The 26,103-nt window shown below is 55.0% G+C and overlaps 2 protein-coding genes and 1 long non-coding RNA gene across 4 annotated transcripts in view; 1 reads left to right on the top strand and 2 right to left on the bottom strand.

Annotated features, from left to right (window-relative positions):
* Positions 1 to 836: 836 nt before the first annotated feature.
* On the bottom strand, positions 837 to 8,169 carry MYBPH (myosin binding protein H). Its single transcript, XM_049634404.1, is given in 13 exon segments — positions 837 to 981; positions 983 to 1,096; positions 1,214 to 1,350; positions 2,590 to 2,749; positions 3,341 to 3,480; positions 3,667 to 3,758; positions 3,760 to 3,865; positions 4,229 to 4,321; positions 6,784 to 6,904; positions 6,906 to 6,955; positions 7,708 to 7,842; positions 7,960 to 7,990; positions 7,993 to 8,169. Coding segments are annotated over 13 exon segments (1,500 nt in total). The 3' UTR covers position 837.
* A 3,126-nt stretch (positions 8,170 to 11,295) lies between these two features.
* CHI3L1 (chitinase 3 like 1) lies at positions 11,296 to 19,985 on the bottom strand. Of its 2 annotated transcripts, none has more exons than XM_049634402.1 (10): positions 19,804 to 19,985; positions 19,547 to 19,576; positions 18,408 to 18,609; positions 17,858 to 17,914; positions 17,087 to 17,237; positions 15,882 to 16,003; positions 14,459 to 14,582; positions 13,549 to 13,731; positions 12,138 to 12,254; positions 11,296 to 11,899 (listed from the first exon to the last, which is right to left on the bottom strand). In XM_049634402.1, the coding sequence occupies exons 1-10, from the start codon at positions 19,856 to 19,858 to the stop codon at positions 11,759 to 11,761; spliced, it is 1,182 nt and encodes a 393-aa protein (XP_049490359.1). In that variant the 5' UTR covers positions 19,859 to 19,985; the 3' UTR covers positions 11,296 to 11,758. The 2 variants fall into 2 exon arrangements, with proteins under 2 accessions (XP_049490359.1, XP_049490360.1); XM_049634403.1 differs by having other exon boundaries at positions 19,834 to 19,984.
* LOC125925428 (uncharacterized) overlaps positions 12,254 to 26,103 on the top strand; it is a 37,610-nt gene continuing 23,760 nt past the window's right edge. The window contains exon 1 of the long non-coding RNA XR_007458825.1: positions 12,254 to 13,140. This is a non-coding gene — a long non-coding RNA (uncharacterized LOC125925428). The remainder of the gene's footprint in view (positions 13,141 to 26,103) is intronic.

The raw sequence follows: 26,103 nt of genomic DNA on the forward strand, positions 1-26,103 counted from the left end.
CCTATCGGGGAGGAGGCTAGGCAGGTACCAGGGAGCAAAGCCATCCGCTGTCACAGAAATGGGGGTCTGGGGCATCCGTGGAGCTTGATGCTGAGCCTGGTGGCCCCAACCCCCCCCAGGTCTGCAGCACCTGGTGGAGGACACGTGTCATGAGCCCTGCTGTTAGGCAGGGCTGGGCTCCACCTGCCCTCTGAAGAGGAGAGACAGGGCACAGGGACATAGGCCCTCTCTTTCCTTCCCAGGCCTCCTGCCCCAGGGGCCCCATGTCCAGCTCTGAGCTCTGTCTCTGCGGCTCTGGGAAACTTCCCTGCCTGTCCAGAGCCTCAGAACCCCCCGGGGAGGGAAGGTGAGGCATAGGTCATAGCCCCCACATTGCTGCCAAGGAAGTGCCCTGGTCTAAGGGCACGCAGAGCCAAGGCTAGACCCCTGTCTCGGGTGCACATTGCCTGACGCTGCAGATTTGTACCCAGAGCTGACCGCCACCTTCCCCTCTCACCCCCACCCCCTGCCTGACCCCAGAGACAGAGGGTCCAGACATTTACCATTCTCATCACAGCCTCCTGTCGCTCTTCAGTGCGTGGCTGAGGCCGGAAGAGATGCCGCAGTTAGAGTGGGGGAGGGGGACAGCTGCAGGGCCCCGAGTTGGGGGCAGCGGGACAAGAGGGGCTCAGGGCTACACCCCTTCACCCCAGTCAATGGATCAGTCTGAGTGGCAGACTCTATTACCTCCTTTCCCTACACCGGGCCAACCTCCCACTTGGAAAATCCTTCTGACAGCCAGACCTCTCCATCTTTACCACCCTCTGTCTTGCCTTGATTTCCAGCACCCAGCCTCATCTAGCCCAGCAGGAGAGGCGGTGGCTTCTCCTCTTCTCCTGTCCTTGGGAGGACCCTCCTCATAACCTTACCTTTGACCTCCAGCCGGCAGGCCACAGATGCCTCCCCTAGCACACTGATGGCCTTGCAGGTGTAGAGCCCGGAGATCAAAGGGGCTGGGCTTCCGGATCTCCAGGGTGCAGACACCTCGCTCAGAGAGGGTGTGGTATTTGGGGTCACCCTGGATGTCCATTTTGGTTTTCATCCAGATTATCTTGGGCTAGGGGAGCATCGAGAGCAGAGGAGGGCTGGGATGGGCTTTGAAGGAGCTGCCTGCGTAGATTCAAGCCACTGCCCCGCCCGCCCCCACCCCCACCAGGACATAGCAGGGCTTCACCTTGGGCAGTGCTCGGACCCTGCAGAAGAGCTGAGTGCTGTAGCCCGGGGTGGAGGTGTGGTCAGCCAGGGGCAGGGTAAACGAAGGGGCTTCTGAGAAGTCTTGCTCGACAAACCCTTTAGGCTTGGCAACGATATCTGGGTTCGGGAGAGAAAGGGGGGCAAATTCGAGGTTATAGGAGTAGACCTCTTAGAACTAACCCCATCCATTTTCCTAAAATAATCACGATAGCTTACACTTAGGTGGCTCATTTAATCTGCATCGTGTCCCCCTGCAAGCGTGAGTGTGTTATCCCCATTTGACAGATGGGAAACTGAGGCCTTCATGGATGCGTGTCTTGCCTGATATCACTTGGTGAGTCTGGGGTTTAAAGGGTAGAAAATTACACGAGGACCATGGCTCTCTGATCAGAGAGCTGCTGGTCTGAAGAAGGATCTTAGCATCACAAGGGCAGGCGACAAGCCATTTCATGGCTGCCGTGGGATGAAGGAGCTCTGTGGCAGGATCCCAGGCTCCTGTGATCTTGGAAGCCAGGGGTGGCCAACGTGTGGGAACGTAGAGACCGAATGTCTCAAAGCGGCAGAGGAAAGCTGGGACCATGGCTGGGCGGGTCAGCGAGGGGACCGAGAGGGGAATGGGCAGGAAGACTGGATAGAGGAGAAGCTCTTGGCTGAGGCTGGGGACCTACAACCCAGAGATACCATATTTCATTTCTGTTGGTCTTGGGAGACCTGACTGGCTTTCCTTTTTTAAACAAAAATTTCTTCCTAATTCTGTGTAGCTCGGGCCGGAGTGGAAAAGAGTGTGCCTTCCCAAGCCCACACAGACTCTGCATGGGGGTGGGGGGAGCTGGAGGTCACAGGGTGACAGGGAGAAAGGGCTTGGCATCTCACATTTGACTCAAGCAGGCCGGGTGCCTGTGTGGAGACAGTAAATACCCCCCTCTTTCTTATCCGTCTCTGTGGTGTTGTATCAGGGTTGCGAGGCTTGTGTTTTAGCAAACTCACTGGACAATACCCGCCCACGCGCACTGCCCTTCAGAGCAGTTCTCTTGGGACACTGCACATTAGCCCCAGTGACTGCTACGATGCCGGCAGCCACCAGCAACGGCAGAATAAGTGCACAGCCTCCCCAGGGGCGCGTCTCGTCTGTTCCGATGTGTTTGTTAAAATCAATCAACTGCATGCATTTCTTTACAGCCGCTCGTGGGAATGCGTGAGTGTGTGCGGAGCTGTGGCAGGGGTGAGGAGAGGGAAGCCAACGTCCCGGCTCGGGGCCCCCACCAGAAGCCCGCAGGGAGGGACGCTGACACGCCAGGAAAGGCCGAGCCCGGTAGTCAGTCCTGGCTTGGTGTCTGCTCCCAGGCCCAGACCCACCTGCCTTCCGGATCCGGGCTGGCTCCTTGGTGACGGCGGCCAAGGTGCTGAGTCCACACAGGTTCTCCGAGAAGACCCGAAAGGAGTAGGCGTTTCCCACGATGAGGTCAGAGACGGTGCAGGTGGTCGGGTGGTAGCGCTCCAGCACCGTGAACCATTGCTGCGGGAACCCCAGCCCTGTCGTCCTCCCCTCTGACCCCTGCCCTTGCCCACCTGGCTCACCCTGCGGTCCCTTCCTCCGAGGGGCTCATTCCATGCCCTTTCCCTGGGGGCTGAACCATCCAGCTTTGGGAGAAGGGGTCCCTGGGTCACTCAGATGATCTCTCTGGGGTCCTCAGAATTCTGGATTTTTACCACTCCAGGGGTGGCCTGAGGACCTGCAAACTCACAGTCACCTGGGAACTCCTTGGAAGTGCAGGATCTCAGTCCCCACCCCAGAGCCACTGAGTTAAAATCTGCATTTTAGCGAGATTCCCAGGTGATTCATAGGCGTAATTACATTTCCAGAAGCACTGCTCTAGACCTTGCAGGGCCTCAGAGAGTCACACACACACACACACACACACATACTCCTTGCAGTCTTCAGGAGGAAACTGAGGCCCAAGGAGGACAGGGATCTTGCTAAAAGCCACACGAGGAGTCAGGTTGGCGGCAGTTAGACTAGGACTTGGTCCCTGGACTCTTGGAGGGCTGGGCCTTCCTGGCCACCTTGGCCACTTCCCCCACCCCACTCGGCTCCAACAGGCCTCACCCCTGTCATTTTGTCTGCCTTCTGCACCACGTAGCCCAGGAGCTCTGTGTTGCCTGGGTCCTGGGGTGGTGTCCATTCAAGGGCAACGTCGTAGCCCCAGACGTCCAGGAGCCAGACACTGCTGGGGGGCCCAGGTTTCTCTGCGGGACCAGAGTGTGAAGAGGGAGTGAGGGGGGAAGGCTGGGCTTGCCACAACCCCCCCCCTCCAGCCAGGATCTGGCTCCTGTCACAGTCTCTGGTCTGATCCCTTCAGCTGTCAGCTCTGGGGTAGGAGGTGGGGTATCTGGACCCCCAGCAAGTCAACCCTGCCTCCCCTGACCCCGTACCAACCACCAGGATGTCGATGGCTGCCCTGGCCTCCGAATCTTCGAGATGCACAGTGAGCTCGTAGCGGCCTGAGTCGGAGCTCTGGGCCGAGGACGGAGTCCTGGTCCCCAGTGCACACGTGCACTCGCTGGCTGTCCAGGGCGTGGCCACTGTGGGTCCAAGAGGCCTGAGGCTTGGGACTCCCCCGGAAGGGAGGAGCTTTCGGGGCGGGTGCAGGAGGCTCCAGCACCCCCATACCCACTCAAGTCCAGGGATCCCTGGAGCCGTGCCCAGGGGAACCGGCTTCATCAGCCCTTCCCAGGAACGGCACCAGAAGTTGGAGACACACGTGCTGCTCACAGCCTCGTTCTCCAGGTGTCCAGCCAGCCCTGGGACCACCCGCCCTGTCCACAGGCTGGAGAGTCGCAAGAGTCCCGTGTACGACAGAGGGAGGGTGAAGCTATCGTGGTGGGTCTTAGGCCAACCTTCATGGGGATCCTGACATCCCCTGGGCTTCTCTGACACATCTCAGATGGGGGCCCTGATTTCCATCCAGGTCGTTATCCTGGGCAGGAGCCACACCTACCTGGAAGGGGATTTGCAGACTGACGGTCTCTCCCACCTGGCGGATGCAGGTCTGACGACGATGGCAGGGGACGCGGATCTTGGGGGCCTCTGCGTCAAAGTGAGAGTTTAGGCTTAGCCCAGCAATAGGGTTGCTGGTTGGAGGCTACTGTGGCGGGGGTAGGAGACAGCTGGTGAGGGTCACTGGCTGGGCAGGAGGGCTCCGAGGGGTGTTCTGGGGCTGCCTCCTTGGCGGGCAAGGCAAAGCTCACTGCTGGAGATCCATGGGCCCATATTCCCTAAGGTGCTTGGGGAATTGAGAACCAGGAGGTTCCAGGAGGGCAGGGCCTCCATGGTGTGAAACAGTAGGCATCCCGGGCACTCCCTTGGTGCCCTGACCTTGTCAGGCTGGGATTTGCCCTGCAGCCCAGGCATTCCTGGGCTCCAGATGGGTCCTGGCGGGCTCCTTGGCTCCCCCTAGTGGGGAATCAGGTGTGGCACCTGTTGGCCTTCATTCCCAGGAAAGGCGTCAATGCCATCTTCCTCCGAATCCAGCACCTTCCTTCCATTCCACACCAGCCATGGGCCTCCAGAGAAGCCCCTCTGAAATCGATTTGCTCACTTCTCTGTTTCGAGGCCACATGGGAGGATTAGGAGCTTTCCCTTCTTAAATGAGGCCGGAGCAGACATACCCCCTTCTTTCTCCGTCACCCCTCTCACTGCCTTTCAGTCTTACAATTGGGAAGTCCTTCCTGAAATCTTATTTCAGTCCCATGCCAGGACAGGGAGCCACCTTCCTGACCATCACCTAATCAGGTGCAACCGCTAAAGCCACTGGGCATTCCAAGGGAGCCTGCAGCGGCCCCTGCCGTTGTACCCCCTGGGCGGGGCAGCAGTGGTGGTGGCCGGGGCCCCTCAGCAGGAAACAGGTGGCAGCAGTTGGTGGGTGGCACACAGGCTGGAGGGGGAGGAGATGGTGGGAAGGAACACTGTGTCTCCGTGGATTAGCTGTGCAGGCACTTGGCTCTGGGAGCCTAAGGAGCAGAATGCTCCAGGGGCAGCTGCAGGGGGCCAGGAATGCTTGGCAGCTCCAGGTGGCTAAGAAGGGACAGCTGAGCAGCTGAGGATTCTGGACAAGGTCCCCACCCTGCCCTGCCCAGGAGGAGGGCCTGGCTGGTCCCTCTTTGTTCACAGCCTCCCCTCCCTCTTCTCTCCAGGAAATCCCCTCCTCGCCTGCCAGAGGAATGTTAATGGAGTCGTGGGTGCTGAGTGTGGCTGGCTCCTTCAGTGCCGTCTGTGCCTTGGAGCAGAGGGCCCAGGACCCTGCACCCTCTGAGTCTGAGCTCCATGGGGCAGGTCCAGGACCCTCCCAGCCAGGAGGGCTTCCTGGCACCTCCAGGCTAGAGTCAACGTGTCCAGACTGTGGCTGCTAGGGCAGGGCCATGTCTCACACTCAGAGGATGGGAAGGTCCCAGAGAAGACTCCCTGATGCTTGGTGGCACGTGAACGGTCTTGTGTGGGAGTCAGGCTCTGGGATTGCCGCTATTGGGCTGGGTGACCTCGAGGGAGTCTCTGGGCTCCTTGGGACCTGCTTGGCTTAGATGGACCTGCCATGACAGTCTAGGATTCTGATCGCACTAGCCCCGTGGCCCCACATCTCTTGGGCCTTGAAGTCGAGAAGTATTTCCTTGAATCCAAACTTGACCCCTCCTGTGGCTATGAAGCTCACTCCTTTTTGGAGGGCTTGTCCAGAACTGTGGGGGAACACTGTCCCCCTGTGGGTGTGGGGGAACAAGAAGGAAGGCCACCTGCTGGCCTGTGTCTCTCTTCACCCTGGGCCCTGGGCTGTCCCCAGAGACCTCGGATCAGACCAAATGACTCACTGCCATTAACAGACTGAAACCTGAGCAGCTCTGGGAGGGGAGCAAGGGTAGGCTTGAGGCTAATGCACCCTGCAAATAGAAATCTTAGCAAGGGGACAGCAGCTGGCCTCCTAGGTCCCCAGTACACCGCTGCCCTCTGGGGATGGAGAAAACTTCCCAGGCCTTCTGCAGGCTCTTGTCTTCCTCCCACTTCCTCCCACTTCAGGACACGGTAGGATAAGAGGCAAGCGAAGACTTCTCTCGGTTACAAAACCTTTGGGAAGATCTGGAACCCAGGCCATAGGACAAGAACAGAAAATGGGCAGAAAATGAGCTTGCGTGGCCGCTGGAGGGGCTCAGATTGGATAGGAGGAAGAACAGGATGGCTCCTAGCATTGGGACCCTGAGGCAGGTGACTTGGGGAACTTGAGCTTTCAGTTCGGGGGGGTCAGGGAGCCCTTCCCCCCCAACGCTTGGGGGCTGGGCCACTCGGGGAAATAGGGTCTTTGACCTCCAGAGGCTTGCTGCTGAGGAACCTGGAACTTTCATAAGGCAAGCTGGTGATAGCACGTGGCTTGTGCTCGTGAGGGTGGGATGGGGGGGGGAGAGGACGGTCCTGTTTCCTTGGCCTGATGGCCTCAGTTTTCCTACCCATTGGATGAGGTGTCTGGGAAGGGCTCGGGGAGCAGGAGATGAAAGGGTGGGCCTTACCGATCATCTTCTGGATGTGGACAGGCTGCTCTAGCACAGCTGGTGGGCCGGCCCCCGCAGAGCTCACTGCAGCCACACGCAGGAAGAATTGGTCTCCCAGAGCCAGGTTCTGCACGGTCGGTCGGCTGGGTCACCATCATGGGCCGGGCATTCATGGGCACCCCCTCAGAGGCTGTGGAAAATGGGGAGCAGGCAAGGCCCCTGCTTTATGGCCATGGTCATCCTTCTCAGAGGGGCTTTCCTTTTCCCTGGTGATCTGGGGAAGCTGACCTCCCTCTCTGAGCCTCATTTCTTCCTTGCTCCCCTTCCCTGACTTGTCAAATGGCATCAAACACCCCTGGTGTTCGAGCCCTGGAATGGTGGCCAGAAAAGCCCAGAGAGGGTTGGACACACTTGCCACGTCATGCAGCAATGTAGGGGCAAAGGCAGAAGCCAGGCTGAACTTGGCCACCGTGGAGGTGAACGGCACAGAGGCAGCAGGAATTGGGCCATTGCCCTGGTCCCCGTTTCTCCTCACGGTCTCCTGCTCTCAACTGTCCCCTACTCCCAGCTTCTCTGGTCCCCACCTCCTGCTTGCCCTCCCCCAGCAGGGCCCTCTGTGACTCAGCATCTCCTTCCCTTCTCAGCAGAGCAGCAACCAAGGGACCCCTACCCTTCTATCTGATACTTGCTCAGAGGCTCTCTGGAGCTGGACGACAGGGGGTCTCCCGAGGTCATTTGGACAACCCCCCTGCCTCAGAGGTACATGGAGTGAGCACGAAGTGGTAGGTGAGTGGGTTGAGGGGACCACTTGCACTTCATCCTTCTGTATCTAGCCCCCCCCCCCCACCCCAGACTGGCCCAGATGCAGGGTCTGGGGGCTTGTCCCTCCTACCCCCCAGCCCACCACCCCTGGGTGTACGCAGGGCTTAGCCCAGAGCTCACCTCCCTCTCGGCAGAGCTCTAGCACATAGCCCTGGAGCCCCAGCCGCCCTAGCCTCTCTGGGGGCTCCCAGCTCACGGTCACTGAGCTGTCGCTCACATCCTCCACGGCCAGCAGCAGCGGGGCACCGGGGATGTCTGGGAGAGAAGTAGGGAGAGATGAAGAGGCCTGTGGTGGAGAGCTCTCCCCGCTCCCCTCCATTCCCTGCCATTCCCTCCCCGCTTCCCTCCTCCACCTGCCCCCTCTCTTGTCACCTTCATCTGGAGGTGCAGGTTTAGTGGCTGCGGGGGTGTGGGGGCCGGTGCCTGAGGGGCAGGCTCCTATGGTGCGGGAGCCTGCTCTTCCCCAGCAGGCTCCGATGCTGCCATTTCTCCAGAAGGCTCTGCGCTGGGTGCCTTGGCAGACTCAGAGGCGGTTTCCTCCGGACCACAGGCGGGGGCCTCCGAGGTGGCTTTTTCTGTCATTGCTGCGCCGGCTGAGGGGTCAGGCTGGAGTGTGCAGGGGTCAGCAGGGGTAGGTCTAGACCTCCAGGATGCCTGGGACACCTAGGCCCAGGCTTATATAGTCAGGGGCTGCCCCACCCCCGGCCAATGATGATTCCCAGCTGTGGGGTCAGGTCAGGTGGGAGGACTGGTGGGGTGGGGAGACGCCTAGGCCAGGAATAGCTCTGGGGGAGGAACTGCAGGGTCCCTTGAGGCGCGCACTACCTCGTCCATCGCTCTGATCGGACCTCGGCGGCCAGGGTGCTGGTGCCCGGGTGGCAGGAGGGCACAGATGGGTGAGATGGGACGTTGCCTCTGGAGGTTGTGCCAGGGGTCAGGGCAGTGGGAACAAGAGCTCCCATCTGGAGAAGGAACCCAGATCGGGCATTGTGTTTGGCCTCTGTGGAGCCACTTGTACCCAGGGCTTCTCAACCTGGGTGCTGGGACCCAGACAGCCTGAAACAGCACTCCCTGGGGAGCCCTGCCAGCTTTGCCCTGGTATTCCACACTCCCCTTGGCCTCACGTTGCCTGGGCCTTCTCACTTGTGCTGTGTGAGGCTGAGGGTTCTAGAGAGGGAAGGAACTGAGATGCCCAAGGTGGGGCTAGTTGGAGGAAAGTCTTCCAGAAATGGGACCCTGGGAAGGGGGTCGAAGGCTTCTGGCCACTGCTTCTGCTGGAGAGGCTGGAGAGGACACCGTCTCCGCGATCTCTGCTCGGGGCCTCAGTTTCCCCATGTAGTACAGAGAGCCCTGTGACAGTCCCCTAGCCCTTGGGAACGAGACAAAGTCACGAGGCAGAGCTGGAAGAGACCCTGGAGGAGGACAGCACTCTGAAACTTCTAGACTCTTGGCAGCAGGGCATGGGCACGGGCATTTGCAGTGGGGGCGATGAGGCAGCTGCAACCAAATGTCTAGTCATTGATTCGTCCATCCAATAAAACATTAAGATTGGTAATCATTTAATAAGCCTGAAAATACCACGTGCCTGGGAGAAGGGAAGCAACAGGAACCGTCATGGCTCGTGGGAGCGGAGATCGAAGAAATCCCTTCGGAAAAAGCGAGACAGTATCTAGTAAAAGTAGACAATGGGCTTATCTGTGACCTGTAGTGACACCCCTGTAGTGACACCTTCACGCACGTACCCCCAGAGACACGCACGAAAACATTCACAGCAATCTTATTTGTAATAGCCCGCGCCTGGTGAAAACGGCTGTCCCTCAATAGCGGAATGCATCGCTATGACATCATCACACAGCATCACGGGGCTCAGGGGTGCGCCTGTAATCAATCCAAAATACGGAAGGAAATGAACAAACTTCAGCTGCGTGGACGATCTCACAGACATAATGGGGAACGAAAGGAGGAAGGCTCGCGGAACGGGGAGATCCCGCCCGCGTTCAGTTCAAAGGCAGGAAACGCCAGGCTCTCTTTCTCGAGGGGCTTCCGTAGGTGGTGAGGCCGCAGAGGAAAACAGGGGCAGTCAGAACAGGGGCTGCCTCGAGGCAGAGGGCCGGGGAGGTATGTGATGGTGGAGTTTCAGGAGCACTACTGAGGTCTTACTTCCTGTCCTGGGTGGTGGGTACGCAGGTTTTCACTAGTTACTAATTCTTTACATTAAACAAATACATTTTATGCACCCTTTAAAAATATTTTGTTTAATGTTTATTTATTTTTGAGAGAGAGAGAGAGAGGCAGAGCGTGAGCGGGGGAGGGGCAGAGAGAGAGGGAGGCACAGAATCCGAAGCGGGCTCCAGGCTCCGAGCTGCCAGCACAGAGCCCGACGCGGGGCTTGAACTCAGAGACTGTGAGATCATGACCTGAGCCGAAGTCAGACGCTTAACCGACCGAGCCACCCAGGCGCCCCTTATGCACTCTTTAGCATGTACGATATATCCCATAATTTAAAAATGAATACACGTGTCATTTATTTAGGGCCCTCAGCCATATGCGTGCTCTCCCCCTAGCCGGGGCTGGCCACACAGGAGTGGGGCCGCCTTTCACGGCTGGCTGTCTTCTTTGGGGAGTGGCAGCGGAGGGTCTGGAGAGCCTCGGGGTCCAGCCCTGCCCGGGTGCCTGTGTCCTCTACCAGGTGACTCAGTGTCCTGCCAGGCAGGGGGCGGGCCCTGGAGACCCGATCCCCATCCCTGGCCTCTGACCCTGCAGCTATAAGTGAATGTGACTAACTCTGCAGGCCCCTGAGTCAGCCCTTCGGAGCCTGTCCCGGACTGGGGGAATGGTGGCTCTAGGAAGGAGGAGGGGGGTTGGCTGCCCTGGAGGGTTTTCAAAGACCCTTGTGTGAGGGGGTGGGCGAGGGGCAGGGATTGAGGGTGCCTGGCCCCCCTCTCCAGCGATGAAATGCCAGGTAACCCCCTCCCCCCATTAACTCCGGCCAAGTTCTCATTTTCTTTGCCTTTAGCAGGGCTGTGACCTTGGGATCAGTTGCATTGGCCCAGCTCCAGCTCGTTCAGATTTGAAGGTGGCCAGTAGGTACTTCCTTCCCTATACCTCTAACCCGTGTCACAAACCACTAGGCCAAGTCACAAATAATTCCCTCCAAACAGGAGGGAATCCACACATAATTCTCTTTGACTTTGGAGTGTACATCTGGACTCTTGGGTAGAAGGCATGCCTGGGGCCCTGGGAGTGCTGATGAGGGCATTTCTACCTCATAAAGCCTGGAAGACTGGCTTGTCTTCTGAGGCCATCACATCTCATCTATATTCCTATCCCATCTGCCTGCCACCTGCTGTCCCTGGTCAGCCTGAGCAGAGGAACCTTGGTCTCTGCTTGGGTTGAGGGCCGAGTGTGTCCTAAGAGGGGAAGACAATATTTGAACGGCCATCAGCCCTCTTGGGTTAAGTCCACAGCAGATAGATCTGCAGAGGCTGGCCTTCTTTGGGGAGCCTCTGAAGCCCAGTGGAGGCCAGGGTAGCCTCACCTCCTACAAGCTCAGGGCCCCCAAGCCTGAAAGAAACGAATCCAGCCAGAAGAGATAGGGGAGGGGAGCCCAGGGAGGGTCCCACCGGGCCACAAAGAGAGACTGAAGCTGTACCAACACACCATTAAACTCTGGTGATTTATTGAGCAGCCGCTGTGCAATTAGGAAAGGGAAGTAGGAGGGGAGACATAACATTCCTGGGTGCAGGTTTCAAGTTGGGCTTCGCTGAGGGTGTAATTACTGTGGCCGCTCCTTTGAGAGTGACGTTTGGCTCCTCAGTGGTAGAGTTGGCCAAAATGGGGTCCTTTGGCAAGGAGGCTTGGGGGTAAGGGAGTTGAAGAAGTCCCCGTGTGTGGGGCTGGGGTCATTGAGCATTTTCATAAAGCAGCAGGTGTGTGCTGTCCCCGTGGCTTACACTGTGCTGGCCCCCATGCCTTACCTGCCTGTGGCCCTGCCTCTACCTGCTTGTCCACTAGAGCTGAGCTCAGATGGCTTCACTGTGGCTCTCTGCGTGGGGTCCAAGGGAGGGAGACTGAGGCTTAGTCGGGGACTCAGAAGGGTGGGCGATCCGGCTCCCGGCTGGCTGGAGCCAAGGGGAGGGGCAGCCCTGCCCCACCGTGTGCAGGACAAGGGCTAAGCCGCAGCGAGCGCATCCTTGATGGCAGTGGTGAGAGGGAAGGGCAGACCCCGGCCACAGAAGGACCCCCGGAAGTCATCCAGATCCACAGCCCACACCATGGCACCAGCCAGCTGCCTGCTCCTCAGGTACTGAACCTGGAAAGGAAGACCCAGAGTGGGCGGAGCTGGGTTCCCTGGGCTAGAGTGTGTATGAAGGGAACGTGCCGCCTAGGCCCCTCCCCAGGGAAGAAAACAGCAGGTGCCTCAGACCTGACCGTCCCCCCCCCCCCCCACAACCCCCCCCCCCCCCCCAGTGCAGGTGACCTGACTCTGGCCGCTTGGAGAAGGGGTTCCCTCTCCCTCTTCATCCCGGGGCACGGCCTTGAGGACCTACCTTGTTTTTGACACTCTCCTGGTCATCGTACCCCACCCACTGGTTGCCCTTGGTGGCATAGGGGACCTTCTGGACAGAGAGTCTATGGACCGCGGCTCCCTTGAGGAAGTCACAGATCTGAGCAGAAAACGGGGCAGTGGTGGCATGGGGAGCTGTGTGAGACTTCACAGGTCACCGAGGAGATGCCATTCTCCAAATCTCTTTCAGCCTCTTGCTTCATCCTGCTGACTACATCTGTCCCCAGCACTGCCCCCTCCCCAGCTCAGATTGCAGTCTTCATGCAAATTTATGTAAAGCAGATGCAAATGCCCTATGGTTCTGTGGGTGCTGTAGCCTGAGGGCATTAAAGGGACTCTGGTTTGCTTCTGGTATTTTTTTAAATATACTTTATTGTCAAATTGGCGACCACACAGTGAGTACAGTGTGCTCTCGGTTTGGGGAGTAGATTCCCGTGATTCATCGCTTACATGCAACACCCAGTGCTCGTCCCAACAACTGCCCTCCTCGATGCCCATCACCCACTTTCCCCTCTGCTCCCCCCTCCGATCCACCCTCAGTTTGTTCTCTGTATTTGAGTCTCTTATGGTTTGCCTCCCTCCCTCTCTGTTTGTAACTACTTTTTTTCCCCCTTCCTTTCCCCCATGGGATGCAAACTGGTGGAGCCGCTCTGGAAAACAGTGTGGAGGTTCCTCAAAAAATTAAAAATAGATCTACCCTATGACCCAGCAATAGCACTGCTAGGAATTTATCCAAAGGATACAGAAGTGCTGATTCATAAGGGCACATGTACCCCAATGTTTATAGCAGCACTTTCAACAATAGTCAAATGATGGAAAGAGCCTGAATGTCCATCCACTGATGAATGGATAAAGAAGATGTGGTTTATAGATACGATGGGATACTGCTTGGCGATGAGAAAGAATGAAATCCGGCCATTTGCAGCAACGTGGATGGAACCGGAGGGTGTTATGCTGGGTGAAGTAAGTCAGTCAGAGAAAGACAGGTATCGTATGTTTTCATTCAGATGTGGAACTTGCTTCTGGTATATCTTAAACGGGGATGTGGGAAATGATGGGTTGACACTAAGGACTGGCTCGAGGCTGTACAGAGGGGCAGAGGCTGGGGCAAAACAAAGAACCCGGCTTCTAGCCACCGCTCTCTTCCGGGCTGGGAGGAAAACTCCGACTCGGTGGCCAGAGGAGTATCTGGGAGGTTAGCGGTGCAGACCCGCTGTGCCTTCAGGAGACGTAGTACCAAGAGGCCTGACTCCCCCCTTCCTCCTCCTCAGGGTGCAGTGTTCGCTGAAACGTGTTTTTATTCCCAAAGGAGCGAATGGGGGGGTGAGGTGGGAAGCTCACCTTCCCCAGGGCCTCTGGGAGTGTGGGGATCTTACCTTCTCCCTCGTGCATACCTCATAGTAGGCCAGGATCCCTTCCTCCTTGGTGAACTGGCCTGGTAATCCGGGCCCGGAGATTGGGGCTCCCACACCCGTCTTGGAGGAGGCCAGAGTGAAACTCCTCCCGAAGGCGGGGATGCCCATCACCAGCTTATTGGCTGGGGCCCCCAGCCTCAACATGTAGCCCACGGCGTAGTCCTGGCAGGGGGGAGGAGGGGAGGGCATGAGCAGTTAGGGGAACTGGCCGTGCAGGACAGGAAAGATCATACAATTGTTGGTGCCACCCTGACGGGCCGAGCTCCAGGTCTGCCTTGCATCTGGGATTCCCTTCCTTCCGGGAACTGATAATACCAGTCTAAAATGCATTTTGTAGGGACGCCTGGGTGGCTCGGTCTGCTGGGCACCTGACTCTTGGTTTCGGTTCAGTTCATGATCTCACGGTTCCCGGGAGGGAGCCCCCGGTCAGCACTGCCCTGACGTCGCGGAGCCTGCTTGGGATTCTCTCTCCCTCTCTCTGCCTCTCCCCTGCTCATTCTCTCTCTCTCTCTCTCTCTCTCACACACACACACACACACACACACACACACAATACATAAACATTGAAAAATGCATTCTGTAGTTTCATTCTCAAAAAAATTGTCTTAGGTATAGGAAGGGATTATTACTATTTGGCAGCCAATCAGATGATCGGCTCAGGTCACACAGCAAGTGAAAGGCTGTTCTAGATTAGACTCCTGCCTCCTCCGTTCCGGAGCCGTGGAGAACTCACAGACTTCGCGCCTTAGTTTCCTCATCTGCAGAGTGGGCCCCATAACGCCTCCCTTGCAGGAATTCCTGAGGTGCACAGGCTTGGTGTGTGAGCCCTGGCAGGTGACAGGTGTCTGTGGTCCCTTCCTGGCTGGCCACCCTCCTTCCAGGCACTCACGACATTGTTGAATCTGTCAGCACTTTTATCCTCCGGGCCTCGGAACAGGGGGCTATGATGTCCTGTGGTCTGACGCCAGGCTCCGTGAAAGTCATAGCTCATAACGCTGATGAAGTCCAGGTGTCTGGGGAAGAGAGGTCAGAGGGCGAGGCAGGAAATTAGAAAGGCATCCATCAGCCCAGCGCGTCGTGAACAAGGGGAGGCAGGAGACAGGCCGTAACCCAAAGCCCCGCAGGGAACCTGTGATCCACTGTCCAGGCCGCGTGACCACTTCCCCTGTGCCACGCCCCCGGGGGGTGGGCTCAGAGCCCCACAAGTGCATTTAAGGCAAGAATGGAACTCTTCTGTTATGCCCCCGGCACACATTTGGGAACTGGCTCTATCCTGCCTCCTGCCCTCCACGTCTGCCACGTTTATCTTAGTGAGAGCAGATTAAAAGCGGCATCGAGGGGCGCCTGGGTGGCTCAGTCGGTTAAAGCCTCCGACTTCAGCTCAGGTCATGATCTCGCGGTCCGTGAGTTTGAGCCCCGCGTCGGGCTCTGGGCTGATGGCTCAGAGCCTGGAGCCTGCTTCCGGTTCTGTGTCTCCCTCTCTCTCTGCCCCTCCCCCGTTCACGCTCTGTCTCTCTCTGTCTCAAAAATAAATAAAACGTTAAAAAAAAAAATTTTTTTTAAAGCGGCATCGACAGACAGCCTGGTGGGGACAGAGCTGGACCAAAGGATGCACTGGGGTGGGGAGGGAGGGTTACACGCACGTGGGTGAGAGGGACCACAGGTAGGTTGTGTGAATATGAGCCTCAGGTGTTCGGGGCAAATGGTTGAGAACCGCCTAGTTCCTACCTCCTAAACGATCAATGTAAACACTGTATCTACACCTCCCCAAATTCTACAGATTCTAAAAAGTCACAGTAAAGAACCTTCGTTCTTTATCCCCAGGTTTCTTAAGCTCCATGTCTTTGTTCCACTGCGACATCAGCCCCGCTGGGCAGTGAGCTGCTCATTCTCACATGCATCAGGGGGCAGGGGGAGGAGGAGGGATGCACAGAGTGGGGGTCGCCCGTGTGTGTGCAAGCACACGGAGGCGGTGCAGAAAGGCACAGTTTTCTTGCCGCAGTCCGGCATCTCCAGTGACCAGCACTCTGTGGAGAAAAGCCTGGTGTGGAGGAAACGTCCCTCGGTGGCTGGCCGGTTGGCATATCATTTCCTACTTCCTTTTCCACAAATACCTTCATAGAAACTCTCCCAACTGGTTAGCACAATCCCCCCAGGGACTACTATGCCCCCATTTGACAGATGGGAAGACCGAGGCGCAGAGAGGGGAAGTGACTTGCTCAAGAGCACACATCAAATGTGTGGAGGAACGGGGACTAGAAATCCAGTCTTCTGACTTTATGAGGAGCGCTGGGGCGGCGCGGGGGACTCACGGGGATATCTGGGCGATGTCATAGCCGTTGTCGATGGCAACCTTCCCTGCAGACACGGCTGCACTGAGCAGGAGCTGTCCTGCTCCCCTCTGGGCTTCCCTTGCAAACTCAGCCTTCATTTCCTGGTTGGGAGAGATGCAGGGGAGTGAAAGGGGCCCCGGCTGTGTGAGAGGGAGCCTGGTGAGAGAGACAGAGGTCCCTGAGCATGTCATTGGCTTTCCCCATCTGCTGGGCTCCCCAACCTGACAGGGCTTCGGTGGAAACGATAAAGCAACCAATTCACCTTGGGCTCCCCCATCCTTCTCCTAAAAAAACCTGTTTGGACCAATCACATCCCCACACCCCACACACACCCATCGACACTCAGTCGCTCCCTGTCCTAGAGGGACCATGAGGACAGACGGTGATCCTAGTTGGCCCACAGGTCAGGTTGGAAGAAATTTGCTTTGCGGTCTGTTTTGTTCAAGCCAGTACGTGAGATGACAAGATTGAAGTGGTCTTTAAATGTACATTTAGTGGTCTTTAAAATTAAAATTATATCGGTACTGTGGACAATTTATTTAAAAAAATTTTTTTGGTTAATGTTTATTCACTTTTTGAGAGACAGAGACAGAGTGTGAGCAGGGCACGGGGCAGAGAGAGAGGGAGACACAGAATCGGAAGCAGGCTCTGGGCTCCGAGCTGTCAGCACAGAGCCCGATGTGGGCCTTGAACCCATGAACTGTGAGATCATGACCCGAGCCGAAGTCGGACGCTTAACCGACTGAGACACCCAGGTGCCCGTTGTGGACAATTTATTTAGGTGATCACTCTGTCCCTGGGGTAGTGGAGATGCTTGGGCTGCTGTCAGATGTGGCCAAGTGTCCCCAGTGCGGGGCATGCTGGGTAACGGGCATCTGGGACCAAACAGTGGATGATGATGCTGCCCCACTAAGTGGGTGCCTGGCCTCCTGCCTCAGAGGACCCCAGCCCACCTCCCATCGTGTTAATAAGACGTCTTCCTTGCTGTGTAAGATCTTGGGGCACAGGCCAGTTCGTCTTTCCCATCCCAGGACCCCGTGGCCAGGAGGTGTCAGGCCCTCTCTGCCTGCCCTCAGGAGGCCAGCAGCTAAAGACCGCTCCCGCCCACCCCCCCCCACCCCCCGCCCCCTGGTGCCGGCTCAGGTCCCCAACGTCCCCACCCTTCTCCCCGACCCCACCAGTACCTTGACCAGGGTGGTGAAGTAGGGCTTGTCTCTCCGCCCAGGGTGGAGCCAGGCCAGGTCCAGCCCATCAAAGCCATGGGTTCGCAGAAATGGCGGCACCGACTTGATGAAAGTCCGACGACTCTGGGTCGTGGAGGCTATTTTGGAAAATCTAGGACCCAAATCACCCCAGTAGAGGGCTCAGTACCGACGTGCTGGGAGCCTTGGCCGTCGGGAGGGATTTCTGAGGCACGTGCAGCCGCGGGCCTGGGCCCCACAAGCTCTAGAAGGGCATGGCTGACACGGGACCCCACTCCAGGCATCTCAGAGACAGCTTCTGTAGTGTCATTTTTGAAAAAATTGTCATACGAGCCAAGCCACTTTGGAAAGGTCATAACCCGCACCTCAGTTTCCTCCTCCGTGAAGTGGGGATCCTGACCCTCTTTCACAGCGCTGCCGCGGGGATTTCCTGTGACCGTGGCTGGATGGGTTGCCTGACATGTAGCGATCACTCTTTATGTGGCAGCCAGTAGGGCCACGTCTCCCCTCCTTTTTAAGCCCTGCTCCAACCCTACCCACCCCAGGGAGTCCTCCCAGGCTGTCAGCACTCCGTGTGACCCTCTGCGGGGCCCTCTCCCTCTCTGGGCTCTGGTTTCTTGGCTATACATGGGGTGGGCGCCTGACAATCATTTAGGCCTAACCGGTCTGGAGCCCCCGTGACCCCGTAGAGTGGGTGGGGAGACCTACGCCTCCTCACCCCCATTCCATCAGCCTTTGGGGGATGGGTCTTACCTTTGAGAACCAAAGCTCCATCCACCCACAGACAGAAGGGTCTTCAGGTTGGGGTTCCTGTGGGGAGCAGGGAGACGGGGGGGCCGGCGTGGAGTGAGGCTGTCACGACACTGGCTGGCCCCTGTTTGGGAGGCTGTCACAGGCTTCTAGCTTAGGTGGGATGCCTTTCCGACCCTGAGAATCAGGATTCTAAGAGGCATAGACCTTGCGGCGGTCACTCTGAGGTACACTGCCCATTTTTGTTCCCCTGAGTGGGGAAGCCGGGATATGGCAAAATAGAGTCATGAGTATTTTCCGTGCTTCCTGGAGAAGCACCCCCAGTGGGGGAGAGGGCTCCCCTCAGCCCGCCTTCCAGAGCCTGCCTCTGTCGTCGCCAGATATGGCCCAACACGTGCCCTCATCACCTGCTCCCACGGAAGCCCAGGCCCTCCCACTCCCCACCCCAGGCCCCGGGGGCCCTCATCCATCCTCCCAAGCAGAGGCACCCTGCCCTGGGACCAGCCAGCCCTGCCCTACATCTCCCTCCTTTCCTGGCAGCCTGTGGCCCGACCTGTCCTTGAGCGTGTTCAGCGTGTCATAGAGCGTGACATCATTCCACTCCCAGGTGTCGATCTCATCGTTGCTGATGTTGGCAAAGCTGTAGATGACGTGGGTGCAGAGGAAGGGGTCGATGGCATCTGGGAAGCAGCTCCCATCACCCTCCCGGTACTGGGACCAGCTGGTGTAGTAGCAGACCAGTTTGTACGCAGAACCTGAAGACGGAGCCCGGGGTGGCGCCCGAGCCAGGACTGAGCCAGGGGGCCTCTGGCTGAGCCCCGCGCCAAGCACCGATGGGGCATTGGGCGCTGGGGCCGAGATGTGAGCAAACTTAGAATTCTAAATGCAAGGGGCTGGTTCGGTTCCCTCTGCCTCTGATGAAAATGAGGCTGATTCTGAAAATGCTTTGAACAGATTAAATGCCGTGGATGAATATCCTGTAGACTTAGGACACGGCGCTGCGTGCACTGAGGGTAGGGGCTGGTGAATAAAGGTAAAATGGGGCTCGGTGCAAGTAAAGAAGGCTTCATGGAGGCAGTGGCTTTGAAGGAGAGGAGGGACCCAGCCCAAGACGGTAGGTTCAGAAGACCCTGGCCCTCAGGGTGGAGCCTCGCAGATCCTGCAGCGTCGTTGATCGGGGCCGCTCTGGCCCGTTTCTTCTCTGCCTTCCTGCGGGAGTGTCCCTAACTTGTCACCCACCCAGAATGGAGGTCCCCAGGCCCCCTCAGCCTGTCCCCCAAACTGGGGCACAATCGCAATGGGCCAGGAAGTTCTTCTCCTCGTTCTAAGTCCTCCTGCTGCAGAGTAGGCCTTTTCTGCCCTCTTGGTTATGGAGGAAGAACCGTGGGCGCCACTCCCCCGTGCTGCTTACCGGGCCCATGGGTGGTGCTCACCAGGCCGTGAGTCCAGGCCTTCATCGGACCCGAGCCTTTGAAGGGTTTTTATTTTGAAAATTTTCCAATACACAGAAAAATACAGAAGAAGAGTGTAATAAACATCCATATGCTTATCACCTTGGTTTAACAAATGCTAATATTCCCGAGCCATTTGAATCACAGAAGACACTGGGAAGGGCTCCCCTCTGCCAAGACTTCATCCACATCACCCTCATCAGACCCCTGTCTCCCGTGACTTGAAAGAGGGGTTACTTACAGCTCTGGAGCAGCACCAGGACCGCAAAGCCTGAAGGGAAATCCAGAGTCAGACCCCCTGTGAGTACATCCTGCCCTTCCTTTCTGCTCACCGCCCCCCTTCCAGGCAATCTAGGGGTTAACACCATTTGCCCTGGTGCCTCCTCCTCCTCTTCTTCCTCCTCCTCCTCCTCCTCCCCCCCCCCCAGCAGGTAGGAGGCCAGCCTCTCTGTGCAGTGGCTCTGTGGGCTATCTCTGGCTCTCAGCCTGAAAACGCACAAGCAGAACAGCCTTGACCAGCCCAGAGACCTGTCTGAGCCGCCCTCAGAACCATCCTGGCTGCAGCAGAGAGGGGCACGGTGTGGCCAATTCCGGTGCCCTCAGCTCCTGATGTCCAGCTGCTTAGATAGGGCGTCTTCCCCACACCTCGCACTTCCTTTTTATATCTGTCCCACTCCACTCCCACGAGCTCCAAAACGTCTCATTTATGGGAACTGACCCGTGTGGAGGAAGAGGAACTACTGTGGCTGGGACTCGCAGGGGAGGAGCTCTGTGGGCTGCCAGAGGAAGATTGAGAAACCTTGGAGAGTTTTGAAAACTCAGGCCAGGTCTTCAGGAGGCATGTGCCACCCACTGGGGTGATGGTCTGGTGACTCCTGGGTCAGTGACCCAGCCTTATTCCCAGAGACCTGCCTCCCTTGCCTTCTGCCCACCCCACCCCACCCCACCCCCACCTTTCTGCCTGCAGTCTCCCAGCTTTCCTAGCAGCCTCTGCCCCTTTGCATCGCCAGCCCTCCGTCCAAGGCCCTGGCCGGGTGGAAACTGGGCACAGTGAGTTCTGTAACCCGCAGCACCCCAAACAAGGCTGTAATTTCTTTTCTCCCCAGGTCAGCAGTATCCTGCCTGACCTGCTCCCCACGCAGGCTTTCTGTCTCCAAGCCTGTTTCCCACAGCCTGGCCTGTGAGTCAGGTGAGGCTCAGACAGCCTTTTAGCGATTGATGGGCTAATTTTTTTTTTTTAACTTTTATTTTAGAAGAGAGAGAGAGAGAACTCCCAAGCTGGGGAGGGGACAGAAGGAGAGGCAGAGGAGAATTGCAGCAGGGAGCCCAACAACATGCTGATTATTTTCTAATGGAAAGCTGCAGAGGAGTGGGAAATTCCCTGGACTGCTCTCAGGCCTACTGCTGTTTTGCTTTCCTTTTTGAAATTCCAGTTATAGGATTTGTTGCCAACCTGGGGCTGCAGTGAATTGCCACAGAGTTAATTCCCACAGTTCTGGATTTCCCCCCAGGAGCAGATCATTCCAGAAGATCGATAACCTCCATGATCTCTCTCAGTGATGCTCCTGAAACCCACACCTAATGATGTCACGCCCCCCCCCCCCAAGTCCTCCTGTGACTCCTTATTACTCTCAGGGTAAGAACAAAAAACTTCCTTTAAAAATGTTTTTTAATGTTTATTTATTTTCAGAAAGAGCACAAGCAGGGGCAGAGAGACAAAGACACAGAATCCAAAGCAGACTCCAGACTCTGAGCTGTCAGCACAGAGCCTGACACGGGGCTTGAACTCACGAACCGTGAGATCATGACCTGAGCCGAAGTCCGATGCTTAACTGACTGAATCACCCAGGTGCCCCCGGAACAAAACTTCCTAAGGAGGCTCTGCATGGTTTGCCCCCTTTGTGGGGATACTTTTTTTGGCCAAAGATCCAGGGCAAGCCCATTCTTTGCAGGCTGTAACTTAATTAATAGGCAGTGAGTGAAATGTCCCAAATTCCAAGAGCCAGAGCAGCTCAGAGGGTTTCTTAACAAAGCCCTATTATTTTTACCACAAAATTAGGTAATAATCTGACGTTAGCCACCCTGGTTTCACAGCCTTCTCTTGGTGAGTGAGGTCTCTCCTTCTTTCCTCCCTTCTTCTCCTCTGTAAAACTGGGACAAGTCCCCTTTATTGTATGAGGAGTGGACAGAAAGGAGTTTGTCCAGGGTCACTCTGTGCATACTAAAAGGGTCACTGCTTTTCCTTTTAAGGCGACTGCCTCCTTTTGGACCCTGGATGGCAGACAGTGGTAACGCCAGTCAGTGATAGCTTTTCCTCCTTCATTCGGGCACTGAGAAGCGAACTTCTTCTAAACTTTAGCAGAACTGTTACAAAGTAGCATGCAAGAAAAAGTTTCATTACAGCGGGCAGGAGGTTAAGAAGACCCTTCCCATTTTCACTCTTCCTTTGTTAAAAGTTATCTCATAGGCTCAGATTTGCCTAAGCCTTGTTGTCCTCTGTCCCTCTCCAGACCAGTTTATTAATTCTACACGTTCTGCATGAAAGTGGCAGTGTCACAACAAATGGCAAAGATACTCCTGGGCCTGCCTCATCAGTGTGGCTAAGTGTTCCCTAGCTCAGCGCCTCCCAGCCTCCTCTCACCTCCTGCCCCCTGCATCCCCACCTCCACCCGTCTTTCATATCCTTATATTTGCTCTACTGTCTCCCACCACAGGGCTTTTGCACATGCCATCCACTAGCCTATCAATAACTGAAGGACCTGAGGTTTTATGCTGCTTGCCAGCTAATGAGATAGACAGCCACAGTTTCATGGATTCTGGCAGAAGACATGAGAATCCTAGGTCAGAAGCAAAGGACTTATTATTCATTGCGGGGCAAGAAGCATGGATTTCATATTTGTGTCCTTTCCTGTGATGAGAAAACAGCTATTTTGAATTGCAGCCTCAGCATTTTATAGTATGACAACTCTGCTCACCCTCAGAATCTGAACATTTAGATAAGGACCCGAACTTGGGATTCCTGCTACAAGTTCCTGCTTTTCTTTTCTTTTCCTTAAAAAAAAAAATTTTAATGTTTATTTATTTTTCACAGAGAGAGAGAGAGAGAGAGAGAGACAGAGCATGAGTGGGGGAGGGGCAGAGAGAGAGGGAGACACAGAATCGGAAGCAGGCTCCAGGCTCTGAGCTGTCAGCCCAGAGCCTGACACGAGGCTCGAACTCACAGACCGTGAGATCATGACCTGAGCTGAAGTCGGTCGCTCAACCGACTGAGCCACCCAGGTGCCCCTTTGCTTTTCTTGATACACCTTTTAAAATAATCACTTAGAGCTGAGCTGGTGAAAAGTTACTGACCTCTGCCCCAAGCAGCTTATAAGTAATTGGTGCTTTTTCTTTGTCTCTTGCCCGCTGGTGACCTGGGACAGAGGACCGTCCTTCTCTCTAATTACCATTTATCCTCATTTCTGAGATTTGTAAGTGAGAAATCTTGTGGCTTTACTACTCTTGTGTGACTGCACTGAAACTGTGTGGAGTTTCCCAAAAAAACAAAAACAGAACGACCCTACCAGCAATATAGCACTGCCAGGAATTTACCCAAGGGATACAGGGGTGCTGATGCATAGCCCCAATGTTTATAGTGGCGCTTTCAACAATAGCCAAATTATGGAAAGAGCCCAAATGTCCATCAACTGACGAATGGATAAAGAAGATGTGGTTTATAGACACAGTGGAATACTCCTTGGCGATGAGAAAGAATGAAATCTGGCCATTTGACGCAACATGGATGGAACTGGAAGGTATTACGCTAAGTGAAATAAGTCAGTCAGAGAAGGACAGATACCCTATGTTTTCACTCATATGTGGACCTTGAGAAACTTAACAGAAGACCCATGGGGGAAGGGAAGGGAAAAAATAGTTACAAACAGAGAATGAGGGAGGCGAACCATAAGAGACTCTTAAATACAGAGAACAAACTGAGGGTTGATAGGGGCTTGGGGGGGGGGGGGAGGACAAAGTGGGTGATGGGCACGGAGGAGGGCACCTGCTGGGATGGGCACTGGGGTGTTGTATGGAACCACAGGAATCTGCCCTAAAAACCAAGAGTGCACTTTACACGCTGTATGTTAGCCATTTTGACAATAAGTTCTATTTAAAAAAAATAAAAAATAAATATTTACTGAGTTAAAAAAAAAGGGGGGGCCCCAGGGCATTTACTTCCCCAAAGTGGGAGCTTTGATGCTGAGAGAGGTACCTAATGACCGCGTGTGGATGGCTTGTGCCTCTCCATCCAGCATGTCATAATCTGCATATCCTTTTCATTTTTTATTTTATTTTTTAAAATTAATTTATTTTTTTGTGAGAGAGAGAGAGAGAGAGAGTGCCTGCGCACGCACACGTGTGAGCTGGGGAGGGGCAGAGACAGAGGGAGAGAACCCCAAGCAGGCTCTACACCCAGTGCAGAGCCCGATGCGGGGCTGATCTGGAGCCATGAGATCATGACCTGAGAGGACATCAAGAGTCGGACGCTTAACTGATTGAGACACCCAGGTGCCCCAATCTGCATACTCTTAATATAACACACCAGCTGTGGGGCCCCCAACACACTTCCCTTGGCCCCAGGTTCCAGGGGTGATGTTGGAACAGCCCAGGTGGATCCTGTGTGTGCAATATCTTGTGTCACGGCGGAGGAACCGAGCTTGAGGGACCCAAATATTTTACAGTGAGCGGTAAGCCTGACTCTCCTTGGACCTTGGGGGAGACAGTATCTTTATTATACTGGACAGTACACAAAGCTGCCTTTTGCTCCAGGGGAAAACACTGTTTCTGTCTTCCAAGGCTGTTTGCTATACAAACATAATCAAAAAGGTAGCCTGGAACAAAGACGGCCTGTTCCTCTGTTCAGAGGCTGTGCAAAGGTGCCGTGGGGACTTGTCTCCCCACACTGCCCTTCTGTGGCCAGTTTACTCCTACTCGTCCTTCACACTGAGGCTCAGCAAGCACCTTCAGAAAAGGCAGATGCCCCGGGGAGGGATACCGCCCGAATGGAGCTGTCAGAGTACTTTGTATCCCTTTTCCTAGTACCTGACTCGGTTGCAAGTTTACATCTTGCGTGTGGATGTGGATGCCTTATTAAGGTCTGCCTCCCTTACTAGGCAACAGGTACAGTAGAGGCAAGGACTGGGCCAGTTATTTTTAAATTTTATTTTTTTCAAGTTCAAGTTCAATGAACATACAGTGTTATGTTGACAACCCTATACATTACTTAGTGCTCATCACAGTAAATGTATTCTTCATCCTCCTTACCTGTTTCGCTCATCCCCCTGGCCCACTTCTCTCCGGTAACCATCAGTTTGTTCTCTATATTTAAGAGTCTGTTCTTTGTTTCTCTCTTTTTTTCTTTGTTTGTTTGTTTGTTTTGTAAATTCCACCTATGAGCGAAGTCGTATGGTGTTTGTCTTTCTCTGACTTATTTCATTTAGCATTATACCTTCTAGATAGATCCATGTTGTTGCAAATGGCAAGATTTCTTTCTTCTTTATGGCTGAGTAATATTCCATTGTATATGTAAGTATAAACTTTATCCATTCATCTTTGAATGGACACTTGGGTTGCTTCCATATCTTGACTATTGTAAACAGTGCCGCAGTAAACATAGGGGTACATTGTATCTTTTCAAATGAGTGATTTTGTTTTCTTTCAGTAAATACACATTCCTAGGAATTATTAGGTCATATGGCAATTCTGTTTTGAATTTTTTGAGGAACCTCCATACTGTTCTCCACCGTGGCTGTACCGGTTTGCATTCCTGCCAACGGTGCGGTCCTTTTTCTCTACATCCTCGCCAACGCTTGCTGTTTCTTGTGTTTTTGACTTTAACCCATTCTGAGAGGGGTGAGGTGACATCTCACTGTGGTTCTGATTTGCGTTTCCGTGATGATGAGTGATGTTGAACATCTTTTCATGTCTGTGTTCGCCTTTTGGCGGCTGTCTTCTTTGGAGAAATGTCTGTTTATGTCTTCTGCCCACTATTAATTGGGTTACTTGGGTGTTTTTTGTTTTTTTTTTTTTTTTTTTTGGTGTTGAATTGTAGAAGTTCTCTATATATTTGAGTACTAGCCAAGATTGGGTCCATTTTATTCACCGTTGTATCTGTCCCCAGTGCTTGGGGACACATAGTAGATGCTTAGTAAATTTTTTTTTTTAAACGTTTATTTATTTTTGAGACAGAGAGAGACAGAGCATGAACGGGGGAGGGGCAGAGAGAGAGGGAGACACAGAATCGGAAGCAGGCTCCAGGCTCTGAGCCATCAGCCCAGAGCCCGACGCGGGGCTCGAACTCAAGGACTGTGAGATCGTGACCTGAGCTGAAGTCGGACGCTTAACCAACTGAGCCACCCAGGCGCCCCAGTAGATGCTTAGTAAAGAACTCACCGAATGACTGGATAAATGAATGAATGAGTGATCTCAAGATGGTACATAACTCCAAACTCTTCTATTTTGAGTTTGGAACCTGCTGTTTGTGAAATTTCATCTCACGCAATCATTCTTGTCACTCTGAATAAGACTCTATGCTACACTGGTTATCCATTTACTCATTCAACCAAGGCTTATTGAGCACTTTCGTTGCACCATAGGAGGTGTCAGAGACAGAAAGATGAGTAAAAACAAAGTCAGTCCCCATCCTCTTGAAGTATACAGTCTGGCCAAGAAGACAGACATGAAACAGAGAGTCACATAAAGAAGTAATTTATTACAATTGGGAGAAGTTTACCAAAACAGTTCTGAAGGTCGGGAGACTTT

Source organism: Panthera uncia, chromosome F1 (genome assembly GCF_023721935.1).
Source record: "Panthera uncia isolate 11264 chromosome F1, Puncia_PCG_1.0, whole genome shotgun sequence".
Classification (NCBI taxonomy): Eukaryota; Metazoa; Chordata; class Mammalia; order Carnivora; family Felidae; genus Panthera; species Panthera uncia.

Bases quoted from the DNA above. Each gene is read 5' to 3' on its own strand.
- CHI3L1 (XM_049634402.1), bottom strand. From the start codon at position 19,858: ATGGTTCTGAGGGCGGCTCAGACAGGTCTCTGGGCTGGTCAAGGCTGT. The intron at 17,238-17,857 runs GTAAGACCCATC...TTTGGGTCCTAG, and splicing joins TGGAGCTTTGGTTCTCAAAG to ATTTTCCAAAATAGCCTCCA. The intron at 13,732-14,458 runs GTGAGTGCCTGG...CCCCCCTGCCAG, and splicing joins CTGACAGATTCAACAATGTC to GACTACGCCGTGGGCTACAT.